The sequence below is a fragment of the Dromaius novaehollandiae genome, chromosome 3 (assembly GCF_036370855.1).
Source record: "Dromaius novaehollandiae isolate bDroNov1 chromosome 3, bDroNov1.hap1, whole genome shotgun sequence".
NCBI lineage: Eukaryota > Metazoa > Chordata > Aves > Casuariiformes > Dromaiidae > Dromaius > Dromaius novaehollandiae.
This window is the reverse complement of record NC_088100.1, coordinates 51,265,340-51,289,439: the sequence shown is the minus strand read 5'-3', so window position 1 is coordinate 51,289,439 and position 24,100 is coordinate 51,265,340. Positions and strand designations below refer to the sequence as shown.

At 37.8% G+C, this 24,100-nt stretch overlaps 1 protein-coding gene across 2 annotated transcripts in view; it reads right to left on the bottom strand.

Annotated features, from left to right (window-relative positions):
* The window catches only part of FIG4 (FIG4 phosphoinositide 5-phosphatase), a 75,944-nt gene extending 51,867 nt beyond the window's left edge, over positions 1 to 24,077 (bottom strand). Inside the window, exons 1-7 of one of the 2 annotated variants that reach the window (XM_064508870.1) lie at positions 23,868 to 24,077; positions 12,479 to 12,577; positions 11,308 to 11,431; positions 9,718 to 9,874; positions 8,303 to 8,353; positions 6,655 to 6,803; positions 1,175 to 1,303 (exon numbers count right to left, since the gene is read on the bottom strand). In XM_064508870.1, the coding sequence (XP_064364940.1) occupies positions 1,175 to 1,303; positions 6,655 to 6,803; positions 8,303 to 8,353; positions 9,718 to 9,874; positions 11,308 to 11,431; positions 12,479 to 12,577; positions 23,868 to 23,933 (775 nt within the window). In that variant the 5' untranslated portion in view covers positions 23,934 to 24,077. The remainder of the gene's footprint in view (positions 1 to 1,174; positions 1,304 to 6,654; positions 6,804 to 8,302; positions 8,354 to 9,717; positions 9,875 to 11,307; positions 11,432 to 12,478; positions 12,578 to 23,867) is intronic. The other variant, XM_064508869.1, reaches the window with a different exon arrangement.
* Positions 24,078 to 24,100: the final 23 nt, after the last annotated feature.

Sequence of the window (24,100 nt, the reverse complement as noted above, 5' to 3'; positions counted from 1 at the left end):
GTACATTAGACATCCTGTAATTATTTGTCTGGAAAACACAGATGAATTGCAACTACTTAAGTAACAGCAACAACAACAACTGAAAGACAGAGACAAACTACTACAGAAACAGCAGGTGCTTTTTTTTAAGCTATTTATTTTTTAATAAAACTAAAAAGATAGAATCAGATTGTCTAGTGTGGCTTTGCCACTTTGTACAGCTTTCTTAGCATACGGGAGGCACAAGAAAGTGGGAAGGAGCCATCCTTTCATCACATACCTAATTAAAAAGCATCTGCAAGCATAATGTTGGTGATCAGATCCATAGCTGACACTTTGATTAAGTGATACCAGAGATCAAACGGTGGTACACAAAAAACAGACCTAACTTTCTGTCTGGGACCAAACCAATGCCCGGCAACTTTGCAATCATGGAAATGCAAAATTAAGTTTTGCAAAACCACCCCTAACCTTAAATTCATAATTATATTTCCTTCCACATTTTTTTTTGGTGAGAGGCTGTTGAATTAACATGACATTGGCGACGACTAAAATACAGTGTCTCTGTAATGTATGAGATTAACTAAGATGTTGAGATGGCATTTCTTTGTAATGAGATATGTATGTGGGCCTTTCCTCCTAGTACTACAATGTATATAATAATAAATAATGTAAATAATATATACTCAGGAAAAAAAATGCAAACATTCCCATGGAAACCATGAAGTTTTACCATCATTTGCAGCAGAAAGTGTAAAGGCAAGGATTTCTGAAAATTTTTGTTACAATATTTATTTCTTAAGGAGAATAGTAAGAGAACATTTTGATATTAGCAATTCAGTTCAGTTTGTTCAGGTTTTCTCTCCTTCCTCAGTAATCTGTAAAAATGCAGCTGAGCCTTAAAATCCTGTCAGATTCTCTGTTACTGATCCCCATGCCTATAAACAGTGCCTCACTGAGAATGCAGTCTACATATGTGAGGGCCATATTACAAGATCATAACTTTATTTCTTCTTTGGTCATAAAGCCTAGAAAATTACGAAAATAAACTACATGAACATCAAAATAAAAAGCCAAAAATAATTATAAAATTGAAAAGTATTTACATAACAACAAAGAAATAATTAAACATATTTCACACGTTTAAATTTCTAAAATTGATAAACCAACATTTTTTACAACGGTAAAAGGATACTTGATTGCCCACAGAAACCATGAATAATATACAGCAGCCAATCGCGGTGAACAGTACTTTTTACTGCCTCCAGAAGCTTGGCATTCCACACATACTTTTCATAAGGCTTACTGCAAATCCCAAATACACCTAGGAAATTGTTACAATAAAAATGCATTAGCAATTTAAAAACAATCTTGGCTGTATTGGATTGTTCTTAAACCCCAGTCATTTGACCTTAATTTTGATTTCTCTTGGCTTCAAATCAGCATATCATTTACCCACGGCCCTGAAGTCTGCCAAACACAGATAACTTTAAGCACATGCTAAAATCCAGTGTTTATGGAGCTTTATAATTTTTTACAATTGCCAGTCACTAGAGTATTTGTGTACCTTTAATATAAGGTCATAGTAGCCTTTGCAGAAGTTTCTCATACTACCAGCACTGAAGAGACCTCTACATGAGAAAAGCAAGAAGATTTGATAATACAGAAAAGAATTCAAGTTGTGAATGCCAATCAAGAGAAAAATACTCTCAAAGGAAGACTTTACAAAGCTTTCCAACCCTGCACCAGTTCTGGATTTGCCAGCTATTCTCTTGGAAGATCACGTATAGCTTTGGACCCCTTTACAGTAAGTACTTCAGCCCCCTTCTCACATAATTTGGACAAGTTTTCCTAATTTGCACTGACATCAAGAAATGCAGTTACTGTAGACTGTAAATTAAAATTAAATTTATGATATATCTGGAACCTGATCCTTTACCTATTTCAAAAATTAGGACCAACTGGCACTACAAGCTAGTGAGGGGAACGGAGAAGGAACAGGACAAGAACTAAATTCTCTATCAGCTAGATTTTTTTGCACTTTTTTCAAATTAAGTTTCTGACAGGATAAGTTATATTATAGCAGTAAACATGTCAATTACAGCAGCCAAATGTTCTGCTGAGAGGAAAAGATGAGTTCTCCTAAAAGACTGGAGATGAAAATGCATCTGTTGAACAAACTGTTGCTACCTAGTTACCCAAGCTTACCAACAGCCCGGAGAAAAATCAAGGTTTTGTAACCACTGTGGTGAGGGACTGCATACTGTCAGTGGAACTTGGCCACAATAGCTTCGTGACCAATTTTTCCTCTTTCTCATTTGCAGCAGCATTACTTTGATGCATTAAGTTCAACTTGATTGTTCTTGAATGACAGACAGCTATTTTTTGCACACATTCTGACATATGAACAGATACAATGCCAATATCTGCTGGTAACTCAGTTGTGTACGCTGTCAGCACACTGCTGATGAGGTCAAGGCTATGACATCTTAATCTCCCAATGCTTTCATAAGGACATTGAAGAGAAGATGCCATTGTATGCATCTGTGAGGGATCTTGCAGGTGAAAGCCTTTGCAGAGCGGGATGTATTGCTCCCTCCACTCCTTATGGTCATTTCTGCCATTGTAGTATTTGGTAATCTATTCCTGATATAATATATGACCATGTTAGTAATACCTTTTTGCTTTGGGTAGGGCTTTTGTTTTTTCTTTAAAGAAAAGATATGACTTGATTACCTTTAGATTTTTCCATCAGACTGAGGGAACAGACAGCATTTCTTATAGGTTTTTAAAAGATGGTAAGATAGATGTATACAACTATGTAATGCAGTAAGTTCCAGTGCCAAAGATGACTAGTTATTTATGTAACATTCATCATCATTCTCTAAGCTGCAGTCAGTGTAGGTCCATTCTAGGTGTCCAAGTTAATCACACACAAATTTGGGTGGGGTTTTTTCTTTAACTGTGTATTTGTCAGAGCGTCCCCTTTCGAGGTGCAGAAGGCACGATCAACGTAACCCTTCTTCAGTGCCTTGGAAGACTCATACTGTGTTAGAAGAGATGGAACGCGAGTCATGCAATTCACACTGAGTATCTCAAAGAACCACAGCTGACGAAGGGAGGGCAAGTGGGTCTTTTGTATCATATTTCTGTGTGTATTATACCTTCTGTGTAACAGAGGTTACAGAGTGGGTGACTACAAAGGGCAGTAATGAAGAGTCTGTTGAACCTCTGCCTAATAAACAGAAGCAGAGATCAAAATATTGCATCTAAGCTATCTTTCACATCAAGTTCATAGTCAATAGTCAACATATTAGCAGGCTTTCTCGGTCCTGTTGTTTTGCCTATCTGCGACCAACAAGTTTGGAAGCAAGTGGACAGTGTCTCCCAAACTTTAGTGGAACTTGCCTTGAAGGCCATGTGTTCCACAAGCAGCAGTACTCTGTGATTCCCTTAAAGTTTCTGCAATGAGAGTTCGTTTTCCATTGTACTGGATTTGACCACACATCTTCATCCTTCTGAGAGGACCCTGATCCAGCTAAAAGATACAGCTGTCCCTCTCCAGGAAGAAAAAAGGAAAGCAACAAATTGGATAACATGCAATACTAAAAGACCTCAGGTTAGAATTTGGCTTCATTACCATTTTGTCCCTAGGGTCAAGATGTTCAGCAAGCTAGCCTCAAAAAGTCTAAAGTTTGTCAACTGTCTTGATAATACCAAGGTATACAAGGTACTCAATCCACAGAATTTAGAGGGATGATACTGCAAAGAACAGTCTCCAATTACAGTACCCAAAAGCCCACAAGAAACATAAAATGAGCGAAGACTGAATATGACTGTACAAAAGTTTAGGGCTAACTGTGGAGAATAGTTAATGTCACATATTAATCTCGTATGTCAGAAGCACAATAGAATCTATGATTTTAAGTACAAGAAGCTCTGTCAGGTCTTGTATTATTCTAAGTCGCACATATGAAACATTTTTCATTTTAAGGACTCTTTCTAGCTGATTGCTTTCTGCTTTATTAAGGTATGTCTAAAACTCATGGAAGTGATCAGGTCAGATCGAGTCTTGGCTCTGGAAATTTTGTCCTGACAAGAAGTCATATCAGCACCTGCTTGCACACCATTAGGAGACAAAGGGCCAAAATCTTCTCAGTCTCAGTGCAAAGTTATCAGTGCCTTGTCCCATCTGATCTTTGACTATTTTCTGTACACGAATGGTGAAGTTTATAGGAAACTGTTACCAATCAAGTAAGGAACAATCTGGCAGAGACTGAATCATGGAACAATAGTTCAGACACACAGAGTAGGATTAATTTCCTCTCATTTTGGATGCTTACAGTATCTGCATCTAAACTACGAATCCATGTTCCCTTAAAAAACAATGAAGGGGAACAGGCGCTTCTAGAGTACAATTCATCTGACCTATTTTAAAGACCTAATCAAAGAAGAGGTTATTCACAACCTATGCCACTGAATAGGAGAGGCCATAGATGACTAACACAACTGTAAATAACAATACCGTAAATGAACAGATGAGTATTGTGTCCCACAGAAAATATATCTGTTTACAGAAGAGGAGGACGGAAAATCTCCTATGACAGGAGAACAGAAATCCATCCTAGTTTTACATGGATGACTTCATGATCATGGTCGATTTCTGAACATGACTGTATCATAACTCATGTCTGCAACCTATAGAGCCACTGGGCTACCATATGAAAATGATGGCTGTCCCAAGACTAAATGACTTGGAACCCCCATGCTAAATGCAACATAATCAACAGATCTAATCTGAAGATTACACTCAAAATCTTCCTTTCTATGGCAAAATTTAAGTCTCCCTAATAAAGATAAAATTCATCTGCCTCAGAGATAATTCTTTGTGGAAGGGAAGAAGGTGTAAAGAGAAGTAGTGATTGAAAGCAGCAGCTTAAGACTTATACCTATTGTCTTTGGGGGAAAAAAAAGATCAAGAAAATAAATTCCTGCAGACATAATAGTCTAAGCACACATTACTTTTTCCAAAGAAATGGAGAGAACAGAAAATGTACTACTGAAAATAACTGACATGCTATGCAGGATGGAGCAGTATTTTTATGTGGGCTGGTGGCCGGTCTCAGAGCAACCTGTACACATCAGCAGAGAAAGATGTAGAGAAGGAGAACAAGAGTATATCGGCCCCTCCAAACAGACTTCCTGGTGCTGATAAGGGCCCTAGTTATGCTGGGAGTAACGGATTTCCCTCTGGCATTTTGGGGTAGAGAGAAGAAGGAGCATGTCCTGCTTCTCATTTGCAGTGGTGTCAGAATACACTGCAATGAGGGCTACAAGCTCAGCAGAAGTAACAGAAGGTGGCATTTCTTCACACATCCACTAGCATTAATAGAGCTGGGCGATGCTGAACTAGGCAGGGACAGCAACCTACCATTTCTCTTACAGAGGAAAATCTAGCACTACAGCATGGCCAGTACTGCAGCCAGTGAAGGAAGTCTGTCTGATAGGTCAAATGAAATTAGCATATGAACCAAATCCAAGCCAGTTAGGTAACATCACACTAAAACGGTGAGCAAGAATTGAGAACAAAGCACTTATTTAATGACTTCCTTGTGTAGTTGAGCATGAGGCAGCAAAGAATACATGCCTGGCTCTGGCTAGTCTAATAAATCTGGTCTCCTATTAATGAAGATTAGGGGCATCGGCAAAGATTCATATTAATGTCCTTGAAAAAGTCAAGGCATAATCTTGCATTCTTGCACTTGAATATGAATGCACATTCACACTTAATCCGTAATATATATCTATATACTCAAAATACACTGTGTTCTATACTGCCATAAGAGGCTTAACTGTATCTCCTCAGCTGCTTGAGATCACTTTTACAACAATGTATTCATTAAATATGAATCAAAGGTAACACTGTTATTTCAGACATTATATAATTAAACATGGGAAAAAGTGCTGTCACATAAACAATATCAAACAATCAAAAAATTACAATGCAATTTTTGTTGACAGTGCAATGAGATATTCGGTACGAAGAGCAGTAAAACCTAAAAACATGCACTTCAACAAAATGGAATACAACCTGAAGAGTTTGGGAGAGGGCTTCTTTTTGGAAGGGCAAAGTATAAGGGAGGGAACAGTTTTGGTCATCTTTACAATCTTCTGAGCACGTTAGATGCAAAGTGGGAGGCTGTAGTTTTCAACTGAAATCAGTAATTTTTCTTAGCCTTCCTGATAGTGCTTACTACAGAAAGTTAATACTAACTTCATACAATTCCTTTGTCGCCAGTATTTTCCAGCACGAAACAAAACCAGATTTATTGGTAGTAGTATACTAGTTATTGCTTCCAATTTTGTTTGTAATTAATTCCTATTGGGATTCTTACAAGTCAGTTGGACAATTGCTGAAAAATGACAGCACGCTCAATTATCTGCCTGAGTTGCAATGTAAATTACCAAAACAATGATTAATCATCTCTAGAAATTGCATTGTTCACATTCAAATATCTGTAATTGGTACTTTATGTAATCTTTTATTAACTCACGACTGCTATAGGACTACTGATCAATACAAAATAGCTGAATGTTTCTCAGAATAAAATTTAAGTGGAATGTATTCTAAATGTACTCATGACCAATCACATTAATTTAGATAGATTTACTTACCACTTCCACCCTGCGTTGAAAGTCCTTCATCTTCAAATATATCAAAACTCTCTTGGCGACCCTGAGTTGTTTCAGTTTTTAGTATCTCAAGGGGCATTCTCAGAACAGTAAGATTATACTGAAGGGAGTGGGACAGATCATAGCTGTAACTGATATAAAGTTCACATTTGTTAATAACTGTAGAAGCACAGGATTTTTCTGAAAGCCCTTAGTCTCCCCACCTGTACTTATACTTAACACAGACAATACTATTCTATCCACAAAGAAAAACGACATTTAAACAAGATATACAAATGCTGATTCTGTACTAGCAAACAATACAGATGACTTACAGAAGAAGCTTTATAAACTCATAAACTGCTTATAGTATGATAACTGAAACTTTATTTATATTCTTACTACAAATGAAGACTGAAAATACTTTTTGAGCAAAGGCTAGCTACAAGCTCAATTTACTATGTCCGGAGAAGCAGTCTTCAAAAGAAAAAATAGCTGTTCTGGCAGAGACATCCACATACATACACAATCTCACTTTTCTGAGAATTCTGCACTACTCTCTATTACCTCAACCCAAAACAGCCAAAGATTTGGTCCACAAAAACTGTATCTGTCCTCAGATTTGTGATTGCAGCAGAGATGCATCCTAAAATCGCAGCTGCTGAATAAGCAAAAGCTTTTTATTAGTTCCGTAACAGTAACAAATTCTGTATCTCATGTCTCTCATACTGACAGAACTCTACACTAATTGCTAAATTTCATAAGTCACTAGGATTCACTTCCCATAGAAGAAACTGAAGTTACACAACAATTAAATCAGAAATACAAACAGATTTCCATTTTAGCCTAAGGCAGCATCAGTGATTACTGGTCCTCCAGTAAGTTTAGATTCGTTAATGATTAAAAACATATACATAGATACATTAACATTGGACATTTAGATTTATGGCTGATGACAATGAAGTCTTGCTCATGTATTCATTTCCATTATGTAGCACCTGATATACTTACCTGTTTAAAAGAAACTTGTCAATCATATGCTCAGTTCTGCATATAACAGAACCTTTGAACAGCATCCTGCTAAAAGATTTCTTCAGAATGTTCCTCCAGTTTCCCCTTAGAACAAATGTTTTCTTAAAACTTTTCTTATAATACCAGTCAGGATTTCTATGAAAACTATGCAGAAAACAAATCTGCTGTGACTTCAGCCATGAGCAATTTAAATTAAGCTCATAAGCGTAAGAATGTTACAGAACCTTCTCTCCCTTCTAAGTATGACCAAGAAAAAGGTATACACTTGTCACCTTCAAGCAGAAACTAGAGCAGAACCTAGATACTAGGTTATATAATGTTAGGGCTCAAGAGACAAAGCAGCAAAACTAATGGAAACACTAATTTCAGTGTCGCCCTCTCCCCCGTCACTAATGTTCCTAGAGTTTGTTAACTGCGTGTCTTGAAGATTTCATTCCTAATCAATTTGTCGACATAGGAAGCAGGTTCAAAAGACAGAGAAAAATGGACAAACAGTGCGATCATATACATCTTATTTCCTTAGAATAATAAGCTAAAGATGTTGGGTATCAAAATCCAAAAGCAGAATCTTACAGGAAGTGTAAGTATACACATTTTAAAAGGACTCACTAACACTTACCTAAAATAGAAGTTGCTAGAAAGGTCCACATTTTGAAAGATTCTCAGATACCTAATAAAATAATGCAGATTAAAGGGAAAATTACTACTTTAACCAGACAGACCCCAAGAAGTCATTCAGAGGACCTCAGCAACTAAGCTATATATAAAATACCGATTCTTGTCCTAAGGTCTCTGACTATCTTACTGTAATTAAATGTTTTGCCAGTCAGGTAATTCCACTAGAATATCAGCATCTGGATTAAATAAATCAAATAGCCTTTTTTTATCTAGTCTTTGATACTTGTGCATCAGTGATTGGGTTTTTTTAGGTAGCTGTAGATACAGTTGTAGTTCTGTTTTCTACATATGTAAGTCACACTCTCTACACAAGGAAATTCCCAACAGTATTACACACAAATTCAAGATTTTCACAGTAGCAAAAAATATCTGTTTCAACCTGTCATACACTTACAAATTCCCACAAGAAACCATAACATTGTCTATGAAAGATAAAATATCTAGCATCATAAATGTTTATACAATAGCTTCGATAATATGTTCTGTTGCATTCTAAAAGAGAAGACTGAGGTACCCTATTAGGCATACCTTAATGCGGAAACTTCTTGAATAGTTACCATTAGGTGATTTATTATCTGCCATCAGTTTATCATAATCTATCATAAGTTTTAGGTTATTCACACTTCATACAGACTGTGAAGCAGTTTATTTATACCAACTGCCTGGTATTTTATAAAAAACCACCACTCTGATAAAAACAATGTCAGAATGTGTTTGTACGTTTCGTGCAAGATTCCCTGCTGATCAAAGGCCCGAAGTCCTTTCTTCAGAAAGAAGTCACAGAATGGGAAAAAGAAGCTAAACTTGACGAAACAAATCCACTGCATACTGGTAATTGTATTATATTTTATGTTTATTTTATTACCCCTTACACCACCACATTCACTCACAAGACTCTGACAGCACAGAATCATCAAATTAAATCATCCACTTAGCACTTCTTGAAGGACACAAAAAATCTCAGGTAACATTCACAAAATGCTAGAGTGACTGAAAAAAAGAACAGTATCCCAAACAATTTAAAACAGTATTAGCATTATATTGCCCTTGTAAGTACAATATTTAAGTTGGATGCTTCCTGCTGCATATTTGCTAGGATGTAGCTTGGGCACATAAGTGATGTAGAGATTTTGACAAAAGCTCTGGAAGACTGTAACAATTATATTTACCCTCCAAGTTAGAGGCCACAGAACTTGTGGCCCAAACCTCCATTCTGTCACATTCATTTATCAACTAATACAAATTACTTGAATGACATGCGAACAGAAGGAAATTCATGAAGGAAATCTCTAGTTACAATTCCCCATTACTTAGAAAGTATTCAACAAGTACACACCATTTACCACCATTATTTACCTGGCTTCATCCGGATGAGTGACTCTTACAGAGTCATTTGGAATGTAGATCATATTTGTATCTTCTATTTTATATATTGCATGTCCTCCAATATCTGCCATCTTTCTCCTTTTTGTTATTAACACAATATAGTAGCCTTCTAAAAACCTGACAAAACCTGTTGAAAACAGCATTAAAAATGCCATTAGGTGGATGTTTGAATTGATCTGATCACACCTTTTTGTAAAAGACAGTATCAGAACTATTCAAGACTTCACAGAATTTTTAGAAGTTTGTGTTCTTCATTTTACATTTATACTGTGCATATATGTAAAATATAGATACAGATACGCAATCACATATTCTTACAATTCGGCTGCAGTAAATGTTAAACAACAAAACTAGTTCATAGTTTTTTTTTTTTTTTTCCCCCTTCACTACGCACATTTTTTCCTATCAGGTTGCAGAGTTAAGAGACTGAAAATTCACAATGAGCTGCCATCACATCTTTTTTAACCACCTCTGAATGCAAATTTGTTTTAAATAAAATTCAGCTGTATCATTGTCTGCACTAAGTTTTAACAGCTAATAAATCACATGAATTAGGCTCTTAAGTTAGCTGCTTTGAGCAGTTGCTACTGGTAACAAGCCTGAAACTCAGTCACTAATACAGCCACACTGTCAACGAATATTAATTGAAAAATATCACAACTCAAATTTTTACTTGCATTTATATTCAGTTCTTTCAGGTTTGCATTATAAGGTAAATAAGAAGGAAGAGCAAATGATATTTGTTTTCCTCCTTGTCACTGCTGGAGGCTGCAATACGATCGAATGAACAGTAATTTTTTTCTTCTGCCTTATTAGCCTCCCTTGGAAAAATGCTCTCACCTCCACAAGGGAGGAGACCCTGCTGATAATAAGAAACAAAGTCTTCCATTTGAAGCAGCTAGGCTATTGAATTTCAGTTGTTAAATAGCAGTCAAACTTCCTCCTATATCCTCCAGGATTGAAATGACTTTTAAGTGAACACTCTCTATCCTTTGAATCTCACCAAATATTATCATCCTAAAGTCTGACTGGGAACACAACCTTTCCCCTTTACATGGTTCTTTCCATTTAAAAGCAGTTTCTACTTTTAAACACTGTACAGTGAACCAGAACTTAGCCCATCAGCACCTTCATTCTGGGACCAACTGGCACTGATATACTAGTCACTCATACTTGTTCAAACATGAAAAAGAAATATTTAAATATTCCACTGCAAAAAGTTAACCAAAAAGAAAATTAGTCATCTCTCTGAGTAGTGTGCAATGAAGAAGTACAACCTAACAGTGGACATTGACTTTTTTTCTTTTAAGCAAGAGTTTTGTGAGCTCTGGAATTCAGGAGGCCTGTTTGCTACATCTCTCCCTTAGGAGGAGAGACTGGTTACAGTGCAATTCTCACCGCTATATTGGCCACCTATTTTCACAAAATATACAGAAACTTAATTATCTTTGAGACTGCAATTTCTCCAACATATACCATAAAATAAATCACAGGGAGACAGAAAGATATATGGTAAGCCTCATCTCCTTAACAAACAAAGATAAAAAATGAGAGACTTACCTACTACACCAAAAGCAGAGACAGCTCGAGATAACCCAGAAGAACCCTTCTGCCCAATTTTTGTTCTGTTCCCCAGATCTAAGCGGCCAAGAAGTTCCCTCACCTCTTGTTGTGTATACACATGCTTTGGAAAAAAAAAAAAAAAAAAGTTGCTCAGTTTACTGCTTTGGTCAGCAAGTGTTATTTCATGTCAGAGAATAGCAGAATTTACTTAATATAGAATAATTGCACCCTCCATCTCCTCTTTCAGTTCTATCAACACTCCTGTATTTTATGCACAAAAACTCCTACTCATTGCAATAGAAATATTCATGTATCTGTATGAAGTCAGATGTGTCTAATTCTTAAGTTTTTAAACCATAAACGTCTTGTTGAGAGAATCTAGTCTTACTCTGTTCTGTACACTAAAAGTCTTGTTCCTGCTGCTTATTTTGCTTCAGGTATTATATATCAGAAACCTAAATATTTGGCTAAAGAGTAATTAAGTTTATTTTGCATTTTGAACAACATAGCTGAACATAAGAAAACCATTAGGAGCATATAGCCAATAACCTGAAGAACAGAGATGCTCATTAAAGTGAATGTGCTGTTTGGAGAGCTCGTGGCCAACCTCATGCAATAACTAGTCATTACCATGGTAAAAATGCATGCATCTGACATACGGGGAGACACTAAGAGAGCTGGGATTGTTCGCCCTTGAGAAGAGAAGGTTCGGGGGAATCTCATCAGCGTGTTTAAATACCTGATGAGTGGGAGAAAAGAACGTGGAGCCAGATTCTTCTCAGTGGTACCCAGTGAAAGGACAAGAGGCAATGGGCGTGAATTGAAAGACAAGAAATTCCATTTAACAGAGAAAGCTTTTTCACTGTACGCGTGATCGAACACTAGAACAGGCTGCCCAGAACAGCTGTGGAGTCTCCATCACTGGAGTTATTCAAAACCCAATTGGACATGGCCCTGAGCAACCTGCTCTTGTTGACCCTGCTTTGAGCAAAAGGTTGGACTAGACAATCCTCAGAGGTCCCTTTCAACCTCAAATGTTCTATGACTCTGTGATTCTGTAATATATCTTTGTTGAAGAGATAAAACAAAAGCAATATTTAAATTCAGCCCTATATACACAGGATGATTTCAAATAACTGAAAAAGCCCACAAATAGAGAGGTACTCACTTTATCATCAATTATAACCAAATCCTTTGGTTCAGTGCGATCTATTTTCAAAACACGATACTTAGTTTCTGCAGGATTACTTCCAACAAGAAAATACCGCTGATTAAAAAAAAGGGGGGGGGGTGAGAGAGACCGTGTGAGAATATTATACAAGATAAAGAAAGTGAAACCCATTATAACATAACACATCAACAATGACATTTATATGCTCGTAGATTAGATGCATTTCAATTAACATCAAATGAGTTGTGTTCCATGTGGACTGTACATAAATGGTTTTAGACATCAGTACCTTAAGTAGGTACATTTGTATACAATCCATCTTTACAATTTAAAAGACCTTATTCACTCCACTGCCACACATACGGGCAGGAAAATTAAAAAATAGAAGAAAGGAAGGTGAGAACTTGTGAAGAGATAAAAAAATGCAACTTACACCAGGCACTCTCCAAACACCCCCTAGATGTTACTGCCTTCCTGTTGGCTATGCAGAATTTCAATATATAATATATCAGATATATTGTCAATTTGAAATTAGTAGTGTTTAATTTCTCCTGAGATTCAAAAATCTACACAGTAACTTTAAGTTACAGATACATACTTTTATATGGTATAGCATATAGCAGAGCAACTTAGTTTAAAGATGGAATTAAATGCAGAGAAAGAGACGTGAACCTGTAGGGAACAAATGTAACATATTGCCTTGATAACCCTGTTTATCTTTCAATTGTCTTATTTTTAATGAAAGATATTGCTGCTGCAGTCTCTTTCCAAATTCTTAGTAATTTGGTAAGATGATCTAATCACCTCAGCCTAACTCTGTGCTATACATTGGTCCTACTGCAGTTAACAGCAACACTTCCCATCAGCTCTCTAAGGGACGCAGAATTTCAGTGCATGTCACTTGGCTTTGCTATCAATGTGTATAAATATCTGAAGGGAGGGTGTAAAGAGGATGGGGCCAGACTCTTCTCAGTGGTGCCCAGCAATAAGACAAGAAGCATTACTTTCTTATGCTTATATTGCAGTCCATTGCTAATTCTGCTACCTAGGCTTGCTTAGATCACACTGAACATAAAAAGTCAAGTACTTCAGCACTGCAACAATTATCTGCATTTTTTTATTTGCAGTTGCTATGATAAACTTTTCACTAATTATTTTTCCACAACACTCAAGTTTAATTTGACCAGCACTGCTGATTGAAAAACTTGACCTTTAAAAGATTAGCTCTATTTCTCATTTAAAATATGAAAGACAGACAGCAGATAACTGTGTGCTGTGTCCATTTCTCATTTAAGTGAAACAAACTATAAATGAATTTTTATATTTAGTGGAAGTAACACTAAGCACAGATTACAGGACTGACTTGCTGTAGGCAGCTCTCATTTCATTAATTCATTTAATCAGTATGGTCCTACCACACAGCAGGATGTAACCATGAATAATGCTCAGCCTAGTAGGAAAGCATGGCAAGTTCATGTGTATCTATACAGCCAGCTCTAAACTTGAATAGTCACATGGATTTAAGATGTGGGAGAGGAAATCAATAATAACATTCACGCAACACCCAGATTTCATAATTTATACCAATTAGATTTTTAAGTCTTTAAATTCAAATTATTCAAGATGAAAGGAGAACCCAAACCTAAGCTCCCTTTACATCATACAAAGTCTAGCAGAGTCAGTAAAGTCTTTAAAGACGAAAAAAATTACTTTATAAATTAAAAAAAGGAAAGCCATCACCACCTGGCTCCCCCCTGTACACAGATATCACAGCAAGCACTGAGCTGGGCAGACAGGTTTTGCTGTTGACTGTGCAACCCTAAACGATAATAAAGAAGGTACTTCAAGGTCATATTCCATCACAGCACTCCCTCACTGAAGCCTTTGAGTCAGCACGTGGGCACAGGAAACCATTCCCTGTTATTCAGTAGCAGCAATGTCCAGAAAGTGACCGACAACTATGTTTTCTGGCAAATCACCCTCCACAGAAATAAAACAGTACAACTTTAATATCTCTTTGTCCAAATGGGAGTTGGAACAAAAGACTACATATAAAACTGGAACATGGCTCATGCATGTCATACAGGGAGACAGACAAAGATGGATATATAGGTGCAAATGCTATTCCTAAGAAAGTTCAGTTGGATACTTTTCTAGTCGCATTTTAGTGAAACAATTAAAAAATAAGAAAGTTCTATGAGAAATGCATCACTTGCATCAGCTTGGCAGCTGCCCCATGGGCTATGCATAACTACATGCAAACGAGGAGCTGCTGCTGCTGCTTAGCACAGTGCAGTGGGTGAGATCTGAAAAGAAGTTACTGTATCTGCAGACTACCATAGCACCGCAGTGAACTGTACTTAACAAGCTCTCTTTGAACTCCTTTAAGGACTAATTTAAAAGCTTTTGCTTTTGTTTTAAATAATAGAAAGCTAGGTTGTGTAATATACTAAGGAAGGTCAGTCTAGAACAGCATTAAAACCCAGCATCAACAGAGCTGAAGAAGCCTTCCTAGAAAGCCAGGCAATGGGAAATTTTTATTTAGCATGAGGGAAACTTACCCACCTCATGTTAGAGGATATTTCTGTGAAAGTAATAAAGAAAAGAGATCTGCAAAAATTCTGCATTTGGACAAGTCCTCATAACCAGGAACTCAAAATTAGACTTCTACCTGGGAAGTTTTCAGGAGTGGCTAGAACTCAACCACCCCAGAGTTATTCAGAAAGCAGCATCATGATGTTCCAGCTAATTTCAACTTTCAAGATTTGAAACGGAAACAAAGACAATATGAAACCTAACAATGCAAAAATGAAACAAGAAAGATATTTCAGCATTAGCTGCTTCTGCTACCTAGTTTATGCCTCTAATGAATAAATATGGCAGTCTTACCAGATGATAGGGAGCAAAACTAATTATCGGTGATGAGTACTACGGTTAAATTTGCAATAACATGAATACTAGGGAAGAGTATAACAAAAACAACAAATCCACACAATACAGAGCATGTATCAAAACACAAATTAATTTCTAAGGTTGTTATATAATTGTTGTAAAAATAATCAAAACCAAAATGAGCTGCATTGTTTACAAGTACTTTGATTATCAGAAATCACTACAGTAAAACAAATGAAAATTCATAGGTAAGCTGCAGAAACATTTCTGGAGGTTTCTATCCTTACTCTTATTCTGTTTACTATGCAGCTGAACTGAATATATTCAGGCATTTTCTGAACATCTCAAACAATTCCACTCTCTAGAAAACATATCTGCATTTAAATAAATAGACAACCTTGACCAGCAAAGCACTTTCTCAACAGAACAATACACAAGGAGAAACTGTGCAGTCTGCCTCATACTACTCTGCCAATGTCCCTCAACCACCACCTAAGATGAAACATACTCTTTCCAGGTTTAGTCTGCCCCTGGTTTTTGCTGCAACTTGTTAAAAAGTGCACTTTACTGACCACAGCAGTGCACCATACAGGTACTTGCCTAGGAAATCTGAAGTAAGGCTTAATTTATTGCACAAGCAATAGCACTAAGCAACCACAAGATAGAAACAATTATTAGTCACCTCCACCTGGGACTGAGTTTTAACCAAAGAAATTTTCTCAGTGTTTTGATTCATCCAAACCAATGAAAACAGCTTCTTTTAAAAGGAGTCTAAACAAAGTAATAAAAAGCTTCTTACTGCAAATTATTGTTTATAATGGCAGGATAATAGTTCTGAAATCAAACATTCTGCCCACAAAAATGTTTTTTAGAAAATTAATTCTTTGAACTGCTGATTTACAACAAAGATTTGCTCCTTCCTATAGACAAACTAGCTTTAAGGAAATGTAAACACTGTAAAGATAACATGATTATGTAAGTCTCCATCGATGTGTACATTTCATTTTTAATTACATTACAGGTAAATTCATTTAAGTTTATTAAAAACACATTTAAAATCAACAGAAAGAAATGCTAAAAAGATGAAATATTTCCTGACTCCTATTAAATTTTAATACCTTGTATATCTTTCATTGATTAAAAAGTAACATGGAGCTTAATGAGTAGGAAAAAAAAAGTAGCAAAAGCTAAAAGTTACTTCAAACACATGGCAGTCCACTGATGTAGTCAATTTTTAAAACTGCAAATAGTATATGAAAAACATTTAAGAACTTACGCAAAATACTTGGAAAAAAAATACCTGCTGAGGTTCGAATACGTCTAAAACCACAAGCTCTAAGGAAGATATTTATGTGCCAGTCATACTTTCTGTCAGATTAAACCAGCAGCTGAAGAAACATGCTGGGTTGCCTAATGAGAGATCCTCACAAGAAAACTGACTTTAGATTATAAATTTCAGCACACTATTGAGATCTCTCTGCTGCAATACATGCTTAACTGCGCAGTGCAATGGTATTCATCACCTGCTATCCAACCTTCACAACAAACCTCTTTCACAACAGGCACAAAGTTATGCAGGAAAAAGTTTGACTCTTCTTCATATTTTTGAGGTATTGAACTTGATTCTAGAACAGCAATACTTCAAGACCCAAACCAGATAATAAATAGGGTTAGAAAAATATAGGTTCAGCCTGCTCACTTTACTACAGCAAAGAACAGGGGGAAAAGTAATCACACCCAGATGGAAGTACTGCAAAAATTAAATTACATTCTCTTCTTCTATTGATCCCACAACAATTAAGGGAATATCTTTCACCTCTCCTCTGTCCCCATACAACCTGATAGAAATGAAGAAGACATGAAGAACAGAAGAGCAGATAAGGGGCAAAAAGAGGTACCTGAAAACAGGAAAAATTCAGTTGCCATGCTGCATGCCTCCCACAATCTACTGAAATTCTTCAAAGCAAGCTCTTTTGAGAAATTTTAAGAACGCATCCTGCCAAACACCATTCTCAAAGAGTACAGGAATGGATCCTCTACATCCTAAAAATACAACATTATGTAATTCCCATTTGTCCCAGTGCAACTAAATTTTTTTATCCCAATCAAGACTTTGCTCTTGCCACTTCCATTGGGAGCCGCTCAAGATTCTCCCTTTTAATTTTCAGCTAAAGTTATTAATCACCAATCTATATACTTTTCTTTAGCCGAAAGCTTCTCCCCTCTTTATCATCTACTCCGCTGGAATGATTTTAGAAACGTGTAATTGTACCCCTTTTCAGCATTCACTTCAATAGACTAAGGAGAAGCAAGAGGACAGCAAGACAGCAAGAGTTCCTAAGAGAGGTATTTCTGCTGTTACTTCACTGGACCTTCACTGAACCTGTTCCAGGCTGAATTCTTATTTCTTAAATGTGGATGAACAGAAAGTGTATACAATACACCAGATAAGGCCTCATTATACAGATACAACATTAGTGTTTCTCATTAAGGGTCATATCACTCAAGAGCACATTTGCCTTTTTTCACAGTTGCACTTCATTAGCAGTTCAGCCACACTTTCTTCAGAAAAAAACCAAACACCCAGCTCCTCCTTCTCCATTGTTTCTGAATTGATAAACTGTAAGCAGACTTCTAGGGGCGTGTAATCTATCCTAAGTTGCATGAACTTTCAGAATATACTATTCTATTTCATATTATTTCTTTTATTCTACTCCTGAGGGTCATCATCATCTCATACTATCTTATACTTTGATTATCTAATTATTGGCAATATTTCAAAACCCTAATCAGAGCTTGCCCACTTTTAGAGCCAAGACCATTCGTGAAAAAGCTAAAGTAGATAGGTCCTAAATCCAGTTTTTGAAAAAATCATCCTTGTCAGCCAATTTCTTCCCCACTTCACAATTAATTTCTCTACTAAATTCCATTCCACTAGTGAAGGCAGAGAACTTTCCTTATGGCACTACACCTCAGTAGAGCATGGGTTTAAATATGTAAGACCTATCGTAATGTGACTAATTTTTAGATGAAGATATGCGAAACAATGAGGTTAATCTGGCAGTATTTTTATAAATCTGCATTGCATTTCATGTCATTTACCTCAATTTTCAATTATTCTCCTACAAAAAAATTAGGTATTCCATTTACCATCCTCCAGTCACAGCATCACCCTGATTTTAACAACTTGTTAAGAATATTTACATTAGGTCCACAATTTAACATGACTATACTTTCAGATTTCCAGGATGGAGATTATATTGCCCTCCAATTTGAGTGAGTTGGATATGTTGAGATTGATTTCTATTACAAAACTGATTGTTTCCAATTTCATAACCTCATTCTTATCACTCATTTTACTTTTGCCCCTTGTTCAGTACTGTCATTCTGAATAAAATTTTAAAAAAAGGAAAAATATTCATTTAGTTTTAGGGCCACAACAAACTACCTAATATTTCACCTTTTTCTGCGCAGCCCCACTGCTTTTCATGTTCTCTTCTTATTCACATGCTGAAGAAACTTTTGCTACTGCCCCACCATCCTTTGCAATGCTAGTTTAGCATGCAATGGCTAGTTTAGCACTAGTATAGTTGCTGCAAGAAGCAGTGGCTCTCTTTACTCCCAGACTTCTTGACCTCTAAACACATGAGATTTTTGCCAGTAACTCCTTGATTTCTACTTACAATTTTCCTTGAGATGCTAGGCCCTTTCATACTCCTCCCACCTCCAGGCACTGTGGATTAGCTTCCTGGGTGTTTTAGCTCCTTAGACTTAGCAGCATTGAAAACTATGTTCAGGTCTATTAAGTCCTGATTCCTGAGTCCTCAGCCCACCTGATTTGACTGAGCACTTACTTAGTTGTAAAAGAAAAGTGGTGATAGAAAATACCTATTTTTCTTTATCCTTCCATTAAATATACATACATTGATTTGCAATAGTTATCCACAATTCGCCTATCATCATCCCAACCTGAAAAGCTGGATTCACAACCAAGTTAAATCTATAAGACTATCTTCTCCTGTTGGTCTGCTGACTACATGATGGCACCCGGGGAAATCCAGGACAAAAGAAAAAAATACATATTTTTTTCCCCAGAACAACTGAGGCACCTTTGAAGGCACACCCTTCACTTGCACTACTGTGCTATCACTTTTGATCTTTTTTTAATCCTTCCTGAATAGCACATAGCCATCAAAACTTGTGTTGTTCTCATCACTGTTACTCCAAGAAGTATTTGCTGTCCTCATAAGCAGTCTCAGATCACACACCTGTATATTAAGTTCCTCTATTTTATTGCCCACATTTAAGACAGAGACGGTGCTTTTATGAATTTCACCAAACTCCCAGTCCTTCTCTTCCACCCACTCCTTCCTCTTGCTCAGTAATGTCATCACTACTCCTGCAATATCAGTACAGATGTAATGAGACAGTGTTCAATTGAGAGAGGGTCTCTCTTGTTGACAATTTGACCACAGACTAATCTCAGAATTAAATAACCTAACCACCTTCTTTGAGCTTGTTTTTATTAAACTGTTAGCTTTTGTTAAACATATTTATATTATTTTTAAAGAGAAATGAAATAAAAAATCTACATACTGTTCCCTTGGGAAAAAGGCAGAAAAATTTACAGGTAATTATGCTAGTCACATTGCTTAATATGCTTCTGGAAGTCATCTGGATACTATGGAGATGAGGACTGCAGAAGAACCTGATTAGAATAACATAGTGTTAATTAAGCCTCATAATATCCTGCAAGATAGGTAAGCAATAAATAACCCTTTATAGATGGATTTTTTCAATGTCACAACACCTCAGGGAAATGAGCATTTCCAGTGAACTGGACCAGGGCTTTCAGGCTGGCTCCATTTGGGGGATACATGCAAGTTAAATCTTCTGCTGAAGAAGAAGAGAGGAAGAAAACTTCTTTTGTTTCTTATTATTCATATTGCTGAAATATCTTTACTGCCCTCTGGCGTGCACTTCAACAGTAAAATATATGCATAAAATAAAAGGTTATTGGCATTGATCTGAATGCAACTATTTCAGTTTATTTTCCTGACTACTTCTAAACAAGCTCTCAACTTCCCAGGACAAACAGGAGATAGAATTCACATCTCCATGGTGTTTATTGACCCAAAACATCAGTTAAAAAGACAGGTCTCAGCAGCTACTCTAAATACAAATATTAATAGGAAATATAGAATTTTGCTCTCTGTTGCTTCAATTGTCCCTGTGAATTCAGTTCTCCTCACCTCTAGGAGTCTTTCCTGTTTGACTTCTATAATGCTACTGTAATTTTACCTAAAAAAAAAAAAAACAAAAGCAAAAAACCACCTCTAAGCCATTTCCACTTTTTCACTTTCTCCCCAATTCTGTCTGTCATTCCCTTAACGCAAATATTTTTTATGGGAATAAGCAGTTTCATCAGTGTAAACTTCACTATCTTTCTCCAATTGCTGATGGTCTTAAGTCATCCCTTCCTTGCCTACTGAAGGTCTCCACAGACAATCTGAGGAGTGGTTTCATGTCACCCCATATCTGGTAACTACTGGTTATAGTAGCTACTATACTGGTATAATACAGTATATACTGATGTTATTGGGGAACTGGTATATACTGGTCCCACACTCTTGCATCATATCTAGCAACCACATGGCCTTAGGGCAAATCAGACGAGCAATCTGATCCAAGAGGAAGCTACTCATTTTTATTTCTGGGTCACACTTTTGTCATATCACTGACTAATTGTCACAGCTGGCAGCTGCATGATTGTTAGATTTTATGCATAAGTGGCTGCATGGGCCAGTACCTACAGGAGAAGAAGTGGGAACTTTTGTCAGCAGCCCAATGTGACACTGAATCAGCTGTAACAGGAAATCTCCCCCTAAGATTCTCTGTGACCCGGTCAAATCTGAAGTCCATTTCTGGGCTCCCCTGGGCAAGAAAGACATTGACGTACTGGAGTGAATCCAGCAGCGAGCTGCCAGTGTGATCAGGGGACTTGAGCACATGATAGGAGGAGAGACTGATAGAGCTGGGTTTGTTCAGCCTGAAAAAGAGAAAGCTTTGGGGGGATCTTACTACTGTCTAAAGCTATGTAATGAGAAGGTGTAGACATGACAGAGTCAAACTCTTCTGAGGGGTGGAAGGACACAATAGATGTAAGTTGAAACATGCAAAATTCCAACTCAGTATAAAGAAAATATAAAAATGAGGGTGGTAAATGTGTTGTCTAGAGAGGCTGTGGAATCTCCATCTTTGAAGATACTCAAAACTCAGTTGCACATGACCCCAAGTAATGTGCTCTAGCTGGAGGCCGGACTAGATGATCTCCAGGGGTCCCTTCCAACCTACATGAGTCTGTGATTTTATTAAGTGCATCAATCTTTTTCAAAACCATCACTCCAAAACCATTCCTACAGCATTTTTTCTTTTGAAAAAAGGACTATAATCTGCATTTCAAAACAGAAAGCACTGCAGTTTACAGCAGTATGGCATACTTTTTTATTTTTCTAAGCAAAAGATACAATCACTTTCAGAAAAAAATAATCCATCTACACCACCCACAAGAAATGACTGAGGAAACAGCTTTGAGACACCACTGCTCAGCTGAGCCATTTCAGATGGCATGCACTGATTCACAAACCACTGCCTCCACTAGCTGATCAAAAACATCTTGCCTCCCTGGCTGGCCAAGACTATTAGATTTGCCCCATACTGAATTCTGGCAAAGGGTAGGCAACCCTGCCATTTGCGCAGATACTAAATAAATGTGATAGACCACAGTCTTTCCTGATCTCTTGAGCTAACACGATCAATTTGAAATACCTAGAGAACTGTAGCTAACTGACAGAACCCTAAAGCCTATCATCTCTGAACAGCACGTTGTCTCTCAGCAACTGCTGAGCTCAAAGCTTAGAGACAACTAAGCCAGTTATCCGTGCCTGTCACAAGAAGCCAAATCTTACCTCTGTGAGAAGAAGCAAGAATTGTGAGCCAAGAACAATGAAATTCAGTAATTCAGGACCTGAATCAGGAATCATATTCTCCATTGCCCTTCTCTAATACAGCAATAATTTAGCCGAGAATACAACAAAAAATGGTTTTTTCCACCAGTGATGCGAAAGACACATTAAGGTATCCATCAAAATACCTTTAGGCACAGGAAAAAGTAATATTCTGGAAACCAAGAGTAAGCTGAGTTCTTCCACTTACTACTACCAATAATCCTGCATGCGTCTATCTTTTTCCTCCATTTCACAGGCTGTTTAACATGGAGCTAATCTACTATACATACCTACTTCTGACAGAACTGATGCTAGAATTCACATTCTTCTTTATAGTGGGACGTAGGCCAGACTGTATTCCCTTCAGCCTACGTGTACCACTTTGGTAGGTTTTCATGAGGTAACACTGAAATCAGCATAAAACTGTCTATTATCACTAAAGGTATCTGAACTTATTTAGAATTAGAGCTAATTGTTGTATTTAAAGACAAACCATGGTACCCAGCTCTATCCAAAACTATCTTAAGTTAGAATCAACATAGTGTGAAACAACACAAGCTACACAGAATAATTTGATTGGCAGGTAAGGGAACATAAACACAGTGGTATGACCTCAGGTTATTTACACTGAAAACAGGATTCTGATTCACACATGGTGGCATGCTTATCACATGGCTAAAGCAATTACCACTCTTAGCCCTCCAACACACTTTTTCCATGGTACCTCCACAGCACAGGTACTGTGAACAGCACATCTCTATGGTTTCTGGAACAGAATATTAAGGAAAACTAAAAATCCTCAAGAGCTTACATTCAGAGGCCGGAGTGAAAACTCCAGAAGCTGCTTCAGAGCCATTCAGCTGAGGAGAATCACAATCCCTCAGAAAAGGTAAACAGACAAGTGGCAACTCCTTCAGCTATCCTGTTTTAATCCTTAGTTAAAGTCTTAATTCTTTAACTCTGGATAACTTCAGCTATCTGAGTTTAATTCACTGTGACACATGAGTACAAACTGTTAGTCTTGCTTGAGTGAGAACAGCCACAAGACAGAACGGGCAGGAAGCTGCACGAATGGTAACAGCAGCGCTGCGGGGGCCTAAGCTTCAACACATCCCGACCGGCAGCATCACCACGGCCCAGGCAGCTTGAGTTTAAAGCGTCGTTTACCTCAACGTATGGATTTGTGTATGTTAAGAGCACTTGGGTTGAGAGCAGCTCTTGATTTACATCTCAAAGTAATGACGCAGTGAAGACGAGAAGAATTTGGGAGGGGAGTTTTCTGGATATTTTGGGTGTGTGACCAAAAACAAAAAAAGAAACAGGTTTCCTGACAAGCTGTACGCAAGCCAAGGCGGCGGCGGCCCGGCCACGACAGCGGCGATCCTCCCGCTCCTAACCCCGCGCCCAGCGCGGCAGCCCCGGCCCCGGCCCCGCCGCCCGGGCCCGCCGCGGAGCGGAGCGGAGACGGCGGGGCAGGCGCTACTTACAGCCCGGGTCTCGTAAAGCACCAGCTTCTGCACAGAGCTGATCATGGGAGCGGCCGCCGGCGGCATGGCGGCCGCGCAGGGGCGGGCCCGGGCCCGGCCCCGAGCCCCGGCGGGGGCAGCGCGGCCCCACGGCCCGCAGCGCGGACGCCAGAGGCCGCGCAGAGCCAGGAAGCGCCAGCACCCCACTGCGCAGGCGCACGCTCGGCTACGCGACCCCGCGCGCGGGTGGGAGG